A 17384-nucleotide genomic window follows, 5' to 3' on the forward strand; every position below is an offset into this window, starting at 1 on the left:
AGTAAACCTTTTGAAAGTTTGAAATTTAGAAGTAGACCCACACACACACACACACACACACACACACACACACACACACACATACATACATATATATATATATATATATATATATATATATATATGTGTGTGTGTGTGTGTGTGTGTGTGTGTGTGTGTTTGTATATATATATATATATATATATATATATATATATATATATATATGTGTGTGTGTGTGTGTGTGTGTGTGTATATATATATATATATATATATATATATATATATATATATATATATATATATATATATATATATATATATATATATATATATATATATATATATATATATGCGCATACATATGTCTTCATGCTTATATATATATATATATATATATATATATATATATATATATATATATATATATATATATATTATATGTTGGTATTTTTTTTTTATTTTTATTTATTTATTTATGATTTGTTGATTGGGAATGTCTGACTAGGTTCCACAGAGCCTGTTTTCAGTGGAGGCCCGGGGAGAAATGCTCCAGATGCATGTCTTTGGAATGTGGGAGAGAAAAGTGAGTACCGGGAACCCCACGCGAACACAGGGAGAACATGCAAACTCCATACAGAAGGCACCCCAGCCGAGAATCGAACTGGAGAACCTCTTGCTGTGAGGTGACAACGTTACCTCGTTAACGATTATTACATATTTAACTCATACATTCCTGAACAGCCATAGGCAAATTAACACATTTGCTTCCTGAGGTCTTCTAAACTAGGAAACCATTTGTTTCCTGAAAGCTTTTTTCCCAAATCCTCTATGAAAACATGCTTCATTAAATTTACAATATCTGATAAATTATGTGAATTACAAAAAATGTAAAATATGATAGCTCTTTGGAAGACAGCTGTCTATACTCAGGTGTTAGTATCAAATATCTGTCTGTTGATCCTGATTTTATACTGTAGGTTTATGGTAATAAAACAATGTATTTTTTGCAAAACTGGTAATGTAATCAAAGCGTTATTTATTACTGTAAAGTGCACAAGATAGATATCTGATAGTGACAAAATTGTTCACTTGCTCAAGAGCTTTCCAGTAATGTATGACAAAGGGCATAACACGGTGCTGTTTTCTGAGATTGTCAAGTGTATATAAATTTGTGGTAAGTGGCAAGTATTAGGGGCAACATTGTGTGCCTTATTGTTTTGTTCTCCTTTAGGTGATATAACTTTTATGAAATTAATTTGATTATGAAAATATAGCTAATAGTCATAACTGATTTACCAAAAACGAATTTATATATCAAAATACTGTCATGTTATCCACCATGTTTTAATGTAATTTTTTACTAACACCCACTGCTTGAAATGCACCAGCCCCAGCATGACAGCACCACACTCTGTTTTTGCAATATTAATATAAACATGGAAAATGTTATATTTTTCATAATACTTTGCAAATGTGCCTTATTAACTCCATCTGTGTATATCCCACATTGATTATTTCATGTCAGCTTGTCGATGCCACGTTTCTGCCTTAGTTTTATCCATGACCCACCTTTACCAGGAATTGATAAATTAGACTTTGAAAACAGTGGTGAGTATACTTGTTTTAGGATTATAGGGAAGTCTGCTGTAAAAAGGAGGATACTCTTATGGGACATAGAGCAACTCTGCTTTTTTGATGACTATACTCTTTAGGAAGCAATGATATGTAGTTGGGTAGCTTTCTACTAGAAATATTGTAAAGTTAATGTCTGAATTAATGGAAATTATTTATAAACACTCTAGTTGGCCTTGACAATGAAAACAATCAGTGAGAGCTGTTGTTAAGGTGCTGTAGGAATACTTTTCCCAAAACTGTAGGACTAGACCCTTGTATTCTTAAACAAAGTGGACTGATTGATGCTTCCAAGCACCTTATGCACAGCATTTAGCAGGTTGACCTTAATCACAATGATTCATAGGCATCAATATGCTCTGGCATTCAAATGATTTTCCAGTTTTTGAATGGCAGTCTGGTGTTCCAGATGTGAAGAACCTGAGTAGCATGAAAGGTCTACACAGCACAGCCAGTAACAGCAGCTTAATATGATTTAAATATCTTACAATATTGCTATGTATATCTTCTTAGTAAGATAATATTATGGTCTACTAAACTGTTTTCCTATTTGCTAATACTCACACTTATATGTTTATATTTAGTTGTTAGGACTGCAGTGGGGTACACTACTTATCTTATCTTAGGTGCACTACTGTGGTTCCCATGCTTTTCAACTCCTAAGTACAAAAATTCTGTGCAAAGCCAAAAATAATGGAGGAAGACAAAAGCTCAAAACTAGAGATGATTTTACATATTGTTCTTATAAATTTAGAAGTTTGATATAATCAGTTTTGCATTTGGATACATTTTCTGAAAGATATGAAGTGCGAAACTCAGATATGTCATTATTTAATTAATTCAGTCCTCAATTACTAAGCAGAAAACCATACTTTTTACAAAGAAAAGACCAAAACTGTGAGTTAAAACTCTAGACATTCTGCCAGATTCTAGACAGTTGAAAGGTTTGGTGGACTATAGCTCATTTTTCCCAAGGTACTCTCTGGTTAATCATCTTGCTTGGAACCACTCTGTAGACAAATGGATGATTTGAGAATCAAACCCTAGACTGCTGGAAGTAGCTCCTCCATGCCAACTGCTAGACTCAACTCAACTCATCAAAATGTCTCAGTTAGGCATGCTAGCACAACTGGCATCATTACCATATTATTGTAGTGAGGCGATCTAGTACTGTTTAAGGTCCTATTGGTGGAAGCCTGGCAGTATCACTGTGTGTAGCGGCATGACATTTATGGTTGCAATAAAAGGACAGGGAATTCCATTGTTGGTATTTTTGGTAGGGTTTTTCCTACCATTGTCTTTCTTTTTTAGCTTAGCCCTGATATGCTAATTAGCTATGTGAGTATGTCTTTTCACTTTTTTAGTTTCTCCAAGTCTTTTGCATTTCTAATACCATGGCAGGAATGGACCGCATTCCTAAGTCAAAGTACAATTAAAGTTAATGAAATTAGTATTGTTTCAGTCTTTGATGTCAGCCAAAAGTACTCTTTGTAGCACCCACAGTGTGCCCAGTGATGACATTTTGTATGGGGTTACATGTATTGGTAACATACCTAAATACGATTGTTGATTCTTTTTAATAAGACCCATTGCTCCTACTACTATTGGAACAGTCTGGGTATCTTTCTTCCACATTGTTCTCATTTTGCCTGCAGATCCTGATATTTTATGACTTTGTGTCTCTGTATATCTTTGTGTGTTTGGTTGTATGTATTTGTATGTGAAATTCTTGTTCAACCTTAAGGATTTGTGCTTAGCTCTGTGGTGTTTGTTTTAACAACAGTATGCTCTTTTCCAATTCATTTTATGTCACTCTCCAAAGAACTGAAGTGGACTCTTTGTTATACTTCTTAAATGGTTACTCGCTATAGTACCCAGAACAGTCCGTCAGCCAAAAATTCCATCTTAACTTTGCCATCTCTGGTGAAAATCAGTGCTTACATTTTTTTTATATATTTTCATATTCATTAACTAGTTTTACTAAAACCATAGACATTGCAAAAGAACCACCAGATCAACAGAAAGTAGTTCTCATATAGTTAGATTCTTTGATCTTTAAACAATTATGTGGCTAACAGTTAGTTATACCCATTTAGTTGTTACTTTTATTTCTATAAAGCTGTAATAACAGTATAATACGGTCCTATTTACCGTGTTAATGTATAGCAATCACAACTTTATAAACAACCTTGAAGCCTCTTGTTTATATGCAGGTGATGCCATATACATGTAAAAGAACCTCCTCTTAGTGAAATGTGACACTAATACTTGCTTATTTCTCTCTCTTAGGAATCAAAATGGAAGAATTCTTGTCACCTGGTACTAGTTTAAAATGTACAGTTTGCAACTACACAGCGGAGTCCATTTTTAATTTTCAACAGCACCTTTTTTCACACTTGACTCAAACTGCTTTTAAATGTACCCAGTGCAATTTTACTAGTGCAAACCAGAAAGAACTCCAGCAGCATGAAGAACTGCATTCACGTTGTGGTAAGCGTCAGCAAGAAAGTGAAAATGAGCACTCACAAAGCTGCAGTGAAGAAACTGTACAGCAGGTGGCAGCAGATGTGGTAAACAGGAGTGATATACATCAGAACAGTAAGTGCAATCAAAACAAGGAAGGTAGCTCAGATGGTGAAGGTGACAAGACTGAGAAGAAAGTACAACCTTCTGTCCTTAACCAGAGACTAGACATGTCATCTGTGACAAACAAGCAAAGTTTTTCTTATACTAAAATAAAGTCTGAACCTTCAAGTCCAAGACTTGCTTCTTCTCCAGTTCAGCCAGGCATTGGGCCTACATTTCCAGTAGGGCCTTTTCTTTCTCAGTTTGCATTTCCACAAGATATTGCAATGGTACCTCAGGCATCTGAAATCCTCGCAAAGATGTCAGAGCTGGTTCACCGCAGGCTGAGACATGGCAGCAGCAACTATCCACCTGTAATCTATAACCCTCTGATGCCAAAAGGAGCAACTTGCTTTGAGTGCAATATAACATTCGGTAACCTGGATAACTACTTAGTGCACAAGAAACACTACTGCAGTAGTCGCTGGCAGCAACTATCAAAGTCACCAGATTTCGCAAATGTTCCAGATAAAATGGCTGAATCAGTAAGCCCAAATCACAACAGCAGTTCAGTTAGTATCCTGAATACTGTCCCTCATGCATCTGATTCTGAGAATCAGCTTCTTCCATCGCCTGGACTGAATTGCAATGCTGTTTTAGACATTGTGGGGTCAAATAGCAAAGGTCATGAAAAGGAGCTTTCTGTGCAAACTAAGAAGGGATCACCTGCATCTATCAGTGAAGATAAAATTAATGGGAAACCTCTAGAAGTGAAGAGCCCCACTACTCCTCTTCCTGAACTAGACAATGACCCCAATAAAACCACATGTGAAGCCTGTAACATAAATTTCAGCAGGCATGAAACATATATGGTGCACAAGCAATACTACTGTGCTACTCGACATGACCCTCCTTTAAAGCGTGCTGCTACAAATAAAGTGCCTGCTGTGCAGAGAACTATGCGTACACGTAAGCGCCGAAAGATGTATGAGATGTGCCTACCAGAGCAAGAGCAAAGGGCACAATTAGCTCAGCAGGGATTTCTTCGTGTAGCAAATCTGGCCAACCCATGCACTTCATCTCAAGAATCCACAGAGTCATTTAATGACTGTTACCATCAAAGGTGTGATGTTTTTCCAGGGACAATATCAAAGCATTTGGAAGCATCACTTGCGCTAAGTAAAACTATGTCCTTGTCAAAGTGTGATTCTGCACAGTCTGCAGTGTCTAGCATGGAGATGGATGCACCAATAGACCTTAGCAAGAAATGCCCACAATCAGAAAGAGCAACTACTTCCCCCAAAAGATTTTTAGACTATCATGAATGTACTGTATGCAAAATAGGTTTTAACAAAGTTGAGAACTACCTTGCACACAAGCAAAACTTCTGTCCTGTTACAGCACACCAATGCCTTGATATAGCACAGCTAGACAAAAAAACATTTCAGAGTCCAGAAAGTGAGCAAAGCAGTCCAGAAGGCAGCTATGAGAGGCAACTTTTCAAGTGTGAGAAAAATGGGAATTCTAAGCTTTCTCCTCCAAATGGGAGCTTATTTTCATCACATTTAACAACACTTCCAGGTCTTAAAGCCTTCACTGATACTTCTCAGCTCATTCCTTCAAAGGAAGAAAGCAAAAATGCATTCCTTCCTCAATGTATTTATCCAGGAACAGTAAAGAAATTTAAAGGTGCAGAACAGCTATCACCTTTCCATGGAATAAAGCCAACTGATTACATTTCTGGTTCATCAGCCATGCATAATGAAGTAAATGACATAGAACAAAGTATAAATGGGGATCGTGAATCTCCTATAGGTCAAACAGCTTCGAACGGGTGTTCACATCAGAAAAAAGATTCTCTGCCATTACTTCCTAAAAACAGAGGAATGGTAATAGTTAATGGACTAAAACCAGAGGATCGACCTGTTACAGGAAGTGCACAACAAGAAAACATATCCCAGGGTCCCCAACAAGATGAAGGACATACATCTCCATCTTGGGCATCTGAGAATCCCTTACCTAGTAATGAAAATGTATCTCCACCCATGTCTGCAGTAGAGGAGCTGGTTCCAAGTATCACAAAAGTGGTAAATGGAGCCACACAGGCTCAGTCCAGTGGTAAATACTGCCGACTGTGTGACATCCAGTTCAATAACTTATCAAACTTTATCACACATAAAAAGTTTTACTGCTCATCTCATGCTGCAGAACATGTTAAATGATATGCCTAAACTGCATATTTAGTGTTTTTCCCTACTAAGCGGTGTGGACATGCTGCTTGAAATTGTTGTGGACAATCAGGAGATGTGTCATTCTTACTAATTTAAAAGACTAGGTTGTAATTTACATGATGCAGTTCATTAGTAACAAACGTATATATTATTGGTGCCATTTTCATAAGGTTATTTATTTTATGAGCAGAATTCATTGCTGTGGTTACATTATTTTATTTAAAAAACTTTATATTAAGTACATTTGTAATGTTATTGTATAATTATTGTGTAGAAAATATGGTTTGCACTGTATAGTAATGTAAAAAAAAGTCACAAACAGAAAAAAATCATTTTAGGCTAAATAGCTTCAAAAAGCACTTGTGTATTCCAATTTTTTATTAAATGCTGTTGCAGATTTACATATCTGCTAAAATATAACTTGCAAAATGTTTCAAATATACATGCTGTTAAATTTGCCTTAAATGCAAATATTTGAACAATCAGGCTTAACTTGCATTTTATATTTTGGCGCATATGAAAAAATCATTCGGCTTTGCATTTGTAAGTAGCCGTTTGTTCCTGTTCACTTTCTTAAACTCAGACATGTATGTTACAATGACAGAGAATTTTTTTCTTGTATAGTACTTGTACTTTCTTTTGCAGATGCAATTTTGTCTCACTTTTTAAACCTTTGCTGTCAAATGCAATACTTTGTAAGGAAAGAACACAATTACTGGAGGCAGTGTTTACTTTGGAGAAGCAAGTTAATTAATTGCATCTCATATGAGTTATAACCTTAAACACAATAATGCTGCAGGTGTAAACTAAGTGATAGACAAGCTGTATAGATAAAAGGAGTAGCAATACTGCTGTCAGTGATCAAACAAATAAAGTTCTACTTCTGATAGAAATTATTTCTCAACAAATGTTGTTACTATGCATGTATATGGGTGGAATAAAATGTTCCGGATTGTAGAAATGTTTGACTGTGATTTTTTATTTTTTACATCATTACAGAGTCTCTAAGATTTGAGTGCATATACATCTGCATTAAGATAATTTAATTTCCCAATAAATTTAGACTATAGTTCATATATGGGATGAAGAAAACATGTCTAATGTAAAAAATAGAATTTGTTTACTTGGGCGGCATCAATACTTATTATTTCTAGTAACTTTTTGCAGGGAAAATCGAATGTATGATTTGTATTTTGTCTGTTTCTGTTCTAGGAAATGTTTGTTAGTAATTCCAGCACTCATGAAACTTTAGATAATCACATATCATTAACATTGGTTTTCCATGTTATCTTCATTTTTTCTTGCTATTCTGTGGACCAGAATGAGCAAATTATCATTGCTCGTAGCTGCCATGTTTTCCTTTTATATAATTGATGCCACTGATATCCTTGCAATCATCATATTTCCACCAATACTTCTGTTTGTGTCACTTTTTTATGTTATATAACTTAGATATACAATTTACCCTACTACAAAGCATGGCTTCAGCTCATTGTATCCAAGTATCTATGAACCTTAACCTGTTGAGTTGCATACAGGCATGCATTAAAGCTAGGCCCAAATGTTCATTGAACAGAAGTGAGTGTCAGTAATTGAACAGGCATCTACCATGAAGGAAAATCAAATGAGAGGAAATTTCCAAGGGAAGTGAATTACCCCTGAGAAGGACATTGACAGACTTTTGCATAAATAAATTCTTTCAAAAGGACAAAAGGAAACTTTAGTTTAGGTAAAATATGCTGTACAATTAGTGTTGTTTACAGGCTGCAGTTTCTTTTTATGTATTAATTTCTGGAAATGATTCTTTGGGCAGTGCTACATTTGTCTTTGCCAGTGTCTTTTTTAGAGACCCAACACTGAGTTAAAAATTCATCTGTTTTTACCAAGAATTAATTCTACATTTGAGGAGAATTCCTACCCGTATTTCATGGGTTCTATACCATGGATTTGGGAAAAGTCAGAATCCTGATCATCTGAGAAGATATAAATATTTTGGGCAAATCATCTACTGCCCTCTTTCTTGGAACACCCATGAGCAACACCTTGAACATTCATATCTTCTTGGGGCTAACATAATTTTTGTCTTGCTATATGCTTCTGCACCTAGACACTTTTAATTTACTTATGTATTCTGTGTTAAAGATGAAGAAAACTGAATGGGTAAATCAAAAAGGCATGTTATACTGCTTCTGTTTGCCTCTCTCTTTCTATTTGGACTAGCATTTATAATTTCATGTAGTTTTATTTCATTCATTAAACAGTTGACCTCACTAGATATTTCTTTTTTGGGTTGATATTGGAGCATTCTCTGATAAAGTGACTTGCTCACAATGTACAAGTGGAAGACTGAGGGGAATTAAACCCATGACAACAGGATGAATCTTGTTAGCAACTCATAACCTTAACCCTCTGTGCCAGAATGAAACACTTCAGTAGTAAAACCTGAGCACATTCTGTTTGTCATTGTAAGAAGAATGGGGGCTAACTTTTCTTTCTTCGCTTAACCAGAATGAGAACCTGATTTTAGTTTTGTGGTTAGTTAAGATATAGTTATTGAAGCTTACTAAAATATGGTAAACAGAATGGAGCTGAAAATGGACACCAGTCCCTAAAGGTGTGCCCTGGTGAATTCACATTCAGGAATGTCCTTCATCATCTGAAAGTTTCAATGATTTATTTTGTATCAGTCACTCATCTCCCCAAATTGCAGATCTTAAACTTCCTATGTTACTCTGACCTACTTTGTCGGGCACCTCCTTTACTATATATTTTCCAGAATGTGGTAGTGTTATTTTGGAAACCCAAAGACTTCTACCACTTACTTTTGTCTCATCATCTAAAGAAATAAAATAAAAATAAAAAACGACTCACTTTGAAGAGCATTTTGAAGATATCCCTAAGGTAGCTGTTTTAGTAATTAACTAAAAATAGAGTTAAAAGGCAGCAGCATTTAACTTTCCATTCACATGATATAGAACCAAAGCTATGCAAGTCAGCTTAATGTGCCCTTAGTTTATAAACAAGCTGAATTCTGCCCACCCATTTCAAGTATCACAGAGGTAAAGCTGATAAAATGCTTCTAAGATGGATTAAAGGATATAATTCATAATATCGTCACATTTTCTACAGTATAGCCAGTGAGGCTTTCACAGCATTCATTTGAGAGGCACATTCCACAGAGGTCTGTTTCCAAAACAGTAACACATGAGTACCTTAAGGAGAAAAACAAGGAAGCATGTTTACTGTAAATAGGTGCTATATGTAAAAAAATAGTATAGATAAAATTATTTCAGACCTATGGGGTAGAGCCATTGATTTACTTATTTTTTCTTTTGAAGAGCTACATATCTTCTTTCAGTTCTCATACTAAGCGCCATAAGTCAAACAAATAATGAATTTGGTGTAAAAAAATTCCCCTTATCTTCTGCATAAAGTCAATGATGTCTTCAAGGGATGCCTCCCAATAATAGAAAGTACTTCTTTAACTACCCATTTCTTATTCAGGGTCCAGGAGAAAGGTCAGTGATCATATTTTTTCTTATTAGAAAATGTGGATATAATAGCAGTAAATGAAGTTATCTCTGAAAAAAAGACCCTTACAACTCGGATATCAGTGTTCTTTATTAATATCTTCATAAGTTGGGGGATTAAGATAGCTGCCATGTTGTTAACACTCTATAGCTACAGATCTGTCACTTCCATCTACAAATCCAAAATAATCCTTCATTCAGCTCACAATCTCCATCTCCACTATGTAAACAACAATAACCTGCTTCAGAACATCAAAATGCTAAATATGTTCTGTCTTGCTGAACTGGACTTTTAACTATCTATAGCACATACCTATTGCAGGTCTGCTGTCGGCAAGTTTACAACCAGTTAGTAAACCAGTTAGTAAAAGAAAATAGCACTGATTGTAACAAAGGTAAATCAGCAATATGTTACCTTTACTTTACTTACATGTTTGTCCAAGTGCCTGCCATAACAATACATGAATCGGAACACGTGGAAACTCAAATGGTAAAAACAAAATTCTCTTTAACCAGCTTGCTAGAAAAAGAGATCTCTAGCAAAAGGTATAAGTCAGCAAGCAACAAAGAAAATAAATCACAACCAGATCCAAAACCAAAATGTCATTTGCTATAGATGAGTTAAAGTCATGTCTACAATCAATTTAAATGGCTATCTACAGCTTGTAGCAACAATTAAGCACAATATCAAGTACCTTATCTGATACCTCTAAAATTCTAGATTCTTTGGAAAATAAAATTTGTCTCTGTGAAGCTAAAGTTAAAGAACTATAAACTGCCAGCAAGTCATACACATATGAAATCACCAAATTAAATGAAAAAATTATACATTCGGAAGCTCAATTTAGAATAAATAACATATTAATAATGGGCATAAGTTCATAGGTTCATAGGTAGGTACTAGGCTATCGGTGCAAGGGCCTAAGTAAGCCTAGCCAACAAGGTTCCTTGGCTTATGCCACCCAAGAAAGTTATTTTCCTGTACTCCTGTCGAGCAGAGCCACAGAAGTGATCCCCGGGGTGTATTTCCTATTTCCCATCCACTCATCAAGATTTTTCTTGAAGAGTGCTAATGAGGAACTTTGCTTGACATAGATGGGTAGCTTGTCCGAGAGTATGGGAAGTCTCTGGGACAGGAATCTATCCGTCTAGCATGTTCTGTTTATTATGGTGACATGGTTTAGGTCCCTAGAGCATGTAGGTTGGAGGGGTTGGGATTTCTTTAGTTGTAGCATATCCAACAGCTCTGGGTTTGACAGAGCTTTGTATGTTAGGCAGAGATCACCTCGGAGTAGGCGATATGCTACAGAGTAAAGCTGGAGTTTTTTTGAGACGGTCAGTGTAAGGCATCTGTTTGAGGCCAGTAATCCTCTTTGTGAGGTACTTCTGTGGCCTTTCAGGCTGCTGAAGATGTCTTGTGAGGTACATTCTAAAAGGGGTGGTTGTACTCTATAATGGATCTAATGAGTGTCAAGTAGAAGGGAACAATGACTTCTTTTTTCCTGGATGAGAACCCTTTTGTGATGAGGTGTGCCATGTAGAAGGATCTCCTGACTACTGTGGTGAATGGATTATCAAAGGAGAGACTACTGTCCACCTGGACCCACGGTCTCTTATCACACATTCAGCATTAAGTAGACTGCCGCTTATGTGTTAATTCATGGGTACAAAGTTTTTACCAAAGGGGATGACAGTACACTTGTTGGCATTGAGCTTGAGGCCATGCCTCTGACACCAGGCATCTGTCTCAGTGAGGCCCTTCTGTAGGATGTCTACATCATTTGGGGACTCGACTATGGCTCCTAGGTTGCAGTCATCTGTGAACTTCATTAGCCAAAGGTCTTCTGTGTTAGCCTGTACTTCAGTAAAGTAGATACCAAACAGGACAGGTCCCAGGACTGAACCCTGTTGTACTCCACTTGTCACTGATTTGAAGTCAGATTTGGAGTCTGCAACTTTTACAGTGTGGGTTTTGTCAGTGAGCCAGTTGGCAACCCATCTTGTGATGCAGGGATTTATACCTAGTTTAGTGAGTTTAGCTATAATTCCAGAATGGGGGATGGTGTCGATAGCCTTGGCGAGGTAAAGATAGGCTGTGTGAATCACCTTACCCTCATCTACGGCTTTGGTGACTACCTCAAAGAAGTCAATCAGGTTCAGGAGGCATGATTTGCCTTTCACAAACCCGAAGTGGGTGGGGTCCAGAGTTTGGAGGTTACCAATGTCTTTGTTTATGAGTTCCATGATGATACATTCCATGGCCTTACAGACCAGGCTTTGTCAGGCTAACAGGGTGATAGTTCCCGGGATCAGTGGTGGCTCCCCCTTTCTGGAGTAGGATAACTGTGGCTGTGCACCATTCAGTGGGCACAACCTGATGTGAGGCTATGATTGAACATGGTGCTTAGGTAGGGAGCAGTTCGTTCTGAAGTTCATGTAAAACGTAGCCTGGGATGTTGTCTGGTCCCATGGATGCTGTGTTTTTGGCTTTAGAGAGTGCAGCTTTTGGCAGAAACGATTGAGCATCAAGACTTAATTAAGGTAATTCAAGAAATCTTTAAAAACTTGTTCAATGACCAACAACCTAAATTCAACATAATAACTTAAAGAGTCCACCAACTTCTAAGGAATTATATAAGTCAGCACTAAAAATTAAAAGCACTACACCCTCACTCCCCACTGGCCCTGGTTTTCAATTATTAAGGAATTCCCAATATTATTCTAGCATGTCCAAAGGTCAGTTGTCAATCTCCTCTCCGGTCCAGCTGGTTAATCTGGGAATCTTGAGGCAATGTTACAACTGCCTCATGTACACAGACAACCCTCTCCTCTTCCCAACAAATTCCAACACATGTGAGAGATGCAACCATATAGCCAAACTGGAGGCTAAGCTCTCTCAACTCAGTACTGGCATAACCAGTCAGGAGGAGAAGGAAACCACACTCACTACAATTCCAGTCTCACATAGACCTACCACGACAGCAAACCAAACACATAATCACACAAAAACATACTCGGAGGCTCTAAATAATGATCTGCCAAAGCAGCAGAGACCTCCAAAGCAGACACCCAAGCAGCCGCTACCCCAAAACAAAACACGTGCTACACATATCTAACAAAGCCAGTGTGCCGAACAGTCACAGCCCTTAAGACTAAATAACACACCTGATACACTTGTAATAGGTGACTCTATCATCAGGCACACTGACGTCCCACTCACCAGGCTGAACAAGGAGAAGGTTACGGTGAGCAGCCTGTCGGGCGCTAGGATCCACCACATAACACAAGCACTCAAGTCACTCCAAGGCAAGCACAAATATGACTCAGTCATTGTCCATGCTGGTGTGAATGACCTGAGACGTACCTCCCTGGACTACATGAAAAGAGACATAAAGGAGCTCTCTGAGCATGTAGCCCAGGCCGGTATGACCCTGACCTTGAGTAGCATCTTACCCTCACCAAGAATGATGCCACAATATGAAGACAAGATGATCAATTTCAACAATTGGCTTAAGTACTGGTGTCATTCAAAGGGGATCCAATGCCTGTCAGCTTGGGATGATATGCTCGACAAGCCACGATGCTTCACTAGGGATGGCTTGCACCTGTCACCCCTGGGCTTTCAGATATTGGCAAAGGCTCTTGCTACCCCCATAGTGCCTTTTTTAGGCAAGGCTCAAAAGACAAACCCACCTCCATAGGTATCACAAGGGATAAGAAACTAAGAGTAATGCTACTCAATGCCAGAAGTCTAAACCTCAAGATGCACACACTCGAAACTCTCCTTAGCATGGAGAACATCAATATCTGTGCAGTAACAGAAACCTGGTTCAGGGCTCCCGAGAGCACCCCAGCACTACCAGGTTATACCTCATACCATGCTTTTCAGCCCCAAAACTTGGACCGAACCACAAAAGGAGGGGGAGTATCGATATTCATCAAAGATACCCACACCTCCAGGTTGGTGGCAAAGCACGAAGCATCAGAGACTATCCATGTGCAACTAACAGTGGGTAAAACTGCCTTCCAGTTTATAGCCTGCTACAGACCACCCTCCCAAACCCAGGAACCCCACTCGGCCTTCCTGAGAACACTGGAAAATATGAAGGTCTCTCCAAACACCATTATATTGGGCGACTTCAACTACCCAAACATAGACTGGGAGCATTACTCTAGCTCTAACACCCTAGCCCAAAGGTTCCTAGAATTTATAAACTCAAATGCTATGGAACAACTTGTTACCACTCCCACAAGAGGGGAAAACATACTGGATCTGATCATCACCAACATGGGGACTCTATGCTCCAGACCAGAAGTGTATCCCTCACTGGTAAGATCAGACCATAAACTAATCTCACTGGATATTCACATCCCGACCCCACCCCCTGCCCAGAAAACCACAGTGAAAAACTTCTCTAAAGCAAATTTCACACTCCTCAAAACTGAGGTGGAATCCTTCAAAGCCCCCGGGCCTGTGGAAAATAAGGCCCAGACTGCAGAATCCTTTATAAATGCATTCTATGAGCACCTTCAGGAATGCATGGATCATGCGATCCCAAATAAAACCAAGACCCAATACTCCAAAGGCAGACATCCTGTCTGGTGGACCCCAGCCATAAACAAACTATACAATAGAAGGAGGAAGCTACTAAATGATAGATCTAAATCCCAAAAAGGGAAGGCATCACTGATCAGTATTAGCAAAAAACTATGGGCACACATAAAATTGTCTAAGGCCAGCTTCGAGAGAAAAATTGCACAGGACACTAAGGATAATCACAAGGCTTTCTTTAGTTATGTTAGGAACCTGGGTGGTAATTCCCAGATATGCTCATAATTAGTCCAAAATGACAAAAAATACACCAAACCCACAGACATTGCCAACATCCTAGCTGACAGGTTCAGTGCAAACTTCTCTCCCCCCTCCCCACCAAAAGAGCAAATATCTATCCCAGCAGAGTGCTGCCCCCCTGACATCTCAGATGCTCAGGTAAGTGCCGCCCTCTCCAAAACAAAAAACACAGCATCAATGGGACCAGATGGTGTCCCGAGCTGCATCCTACATGAACTCCAAGAAGAGCTAAACACAAACATAAAACTACTGTTCAATCTCAGCCTTACTACAGGATATGTGCCCAAATAGTGGCTTACAGCAACAGTGGTCCCTCTCCATAAAGGTGGTGCCTCAACGGATCCTGGAAACTATCGCTCCATAAGCCTGACTAGCTTGGTCTGCAAAGCTATGGAAAGGATCATCATGGACCTCATAAATAAAGATATTGGGGACCTACAAACACTGGATCCTACCCAGTTTGGCTTTGTTAAGGGCAGATCCTGCCTCTTAAACCTGGTCGATTTCTTTGAAACAGTCACCAAGGCCATTGACGAGGGGAAGGTGGTCCACACAGCCTACCTGGACCTCGCAAAAGCCTTCGATACAATACCCCACTCGGGCATTATAGATAAGCTCACCAGCTTAAATATAAACCCCTATGTCACTAGATGGATTGCAAATTGGCTCAAGGACAGAACCCACATGGTTAGAATTGCTGGAGCCATGTCAGACTCCAAACCAGTTACAAGTGGTGTCCCACAAGGCTCAGTCCTGGGACCTCTCTTGTTTGGTATATATTTCTTGGAGGTACAGGCCAACACGGAAGGACTGTGGCTGACCAAGTTCGCAGATGACTGCAAACTGGGCGGCATAATTGACTCTCCAGCCAACACAAGCATCCTCCAAAAGGGCCTCATAGAAACAGACAACTGGTGCCAGAGCCATGGCCTCAAGCTAATTGCCAAAAAGTGTATAGTCATCCCCTTTGTCAAAAACAAAGTGCCCACAAATTACCACATAGGTGGTAATCCATTAAGTACAGAAGAAGTAATTAGGGACCTGGGGACCCAAGTTGATAGCAATCTCTCATTTGACAACCACGTGGCCAAAGTGGTTAGAAAAACCTTTTATATAGCCCACCTAATCATGAAGGGATTCACATCAAGATCAGGGGACGTCATTGTGCCTCTTTACTCATCCCTCATCAGGCCCATAATTGAGTACAATGCCCCTTTTGGGATGTACCTTACCAGACACCTGCAGCAACTGGAAAGACCCCAAATGTACCTCACCAGGAGGATCAAAGGGCTCAAACAGATGCCATATGCTGCCCAGTTAAAGAAACTCCAGCTCTACTCAGTGGCATACCGCCTGTTCAGAGGCGATCTGTGCCTGACGTATAAAGCCATATCCAACCCGGAATTAATGGACATGCTGCACCTCAGAAAATCCAAATCACATTGAGCTACGCGCTCGAGAGACTTGAACCTCAGCACTGAAATAAATAGGACATGCTGGAGGGACAGATTCATAACCCAGAGGCTCCCTTCACTTTGGAATAAAATCCCAGTCCAGGTTAGGCAGAGTCCCTCATTGACTCTCTTCAAGAGGAATCTTGATGAGTGGATGGGAGAGCGTAGGTTTACCCCGGGTATCACTTCTGTGTCACTGTTAGACAGAGGCACAGTATACTAACCTTGAAAAAGGGCATAGCAAAATTAATTTAAAATGGGTGTCGAAAGCCAAACACATTCTGGCTAGGCTTATAAATGCCCTAGGGCAGATAGCCTAGTATGAACCTATGAACCTAAGTCTCAAACTGACAAGTATCCTGGGCAAATCTATGCAAAATTACTTAACTATCAAGATATGCAAGAAATGTTAACATCCAATTACAAACCTGATTTTTAACTGGAAGGGATACAAAATCAAGCTTGCTGCAGATCTTTCTACACAAATTAAAGCATCAAGACAAAAGCTCCCTCATTACTTTGACTTTCTAATCAAAGAAGGTATCAAAGTCTAAATGGCATACTCGCAGAAGCTATGTCTTTCCTATGCAGGAACTAAATATTCCATTACAGAACTACAGGAAGCCAAAACCATTTTAACAAGCATTTTAATTTTTTTATACAAAACTGACTTACTGTTGCTTTAATGAATGATACACTGGTTGGAAAGAAAGGAGAATTTTTGTGTTCGATGTACTGCACTCTGGCTTGGTGAGTCTGTAGTTGAGAGATGTGAGACATGAAGTGTCTACACATCACCATATTTTAGAAGCAGCACATAAATAAATCCATATCAAAGGAAAAGGAACAGCACAATCACCCTTAATCCATCATTTGTTTCATACACGGATCCATATCTCGTTGCTCTTCTACAAATTAAAACACTTTATTCACTGTTCATGATTAAATTAAAAACATTTATTCATGAAGAATAGTGAATCCACTCACTGGCCTCTATTTTAATGAAATCTTTACCATTTATGATTTTGGATACATTAGCAGAAAATGTCAAGAAATCTGTGGCAGAAAGATATAATTTGCAAGTCTGATTTGTAAGACAAGTTGCTAAGTTTATTACAGCAATGTTTATTATATTACT

The 17384-nt window shown here is 38.5% G+C and overlaps 1 protein-coding gene across 3 annotated transcripts in view; it reads left to right on the forward strand.

The window, feature by feature from the left end:
• The window catches only part of ZFPM2 (zinc finger protein, FOG family member 2), a 1273567-nt gene extending 1266196 nt beyond the window's left edge, over positions 1–7371 (forward strand). For all 3 annotated transcript variants that reach the window (XM_044065695.1, XM_044065696.1, XM_044065697.1), the window contains one exon: positions 3904–7371. In XM_044065695.1, the coding sequence (XP_043921630.1) occupies positions 3904–6401 (2498 nt within the window). In that variant the 3' untranslated portion in view covers positions 6402–7371. The remainder of the gene's footprint in view (positions 1–3903) is intronic.
• The last annotated feature ends 10013 nt before the right edge of the window (positions 7372–17384 follow it).

The sequence above is a fragment of the Protopterus annectens genome, chromosome 3.part0 (assembly GCF_019279795.1).
Source record: "Protopterus annectens isolate FY-2018-M chromosome 3.part0, PAN1.0, whole genome shotgun sequence".
In the NCBI taxonomy this organism is placed as follows: Eukaryota; Metazoa; Chordata; order Ceratodontiformes; family Protopteridae; genus Protopterus; species Protopterus annectens.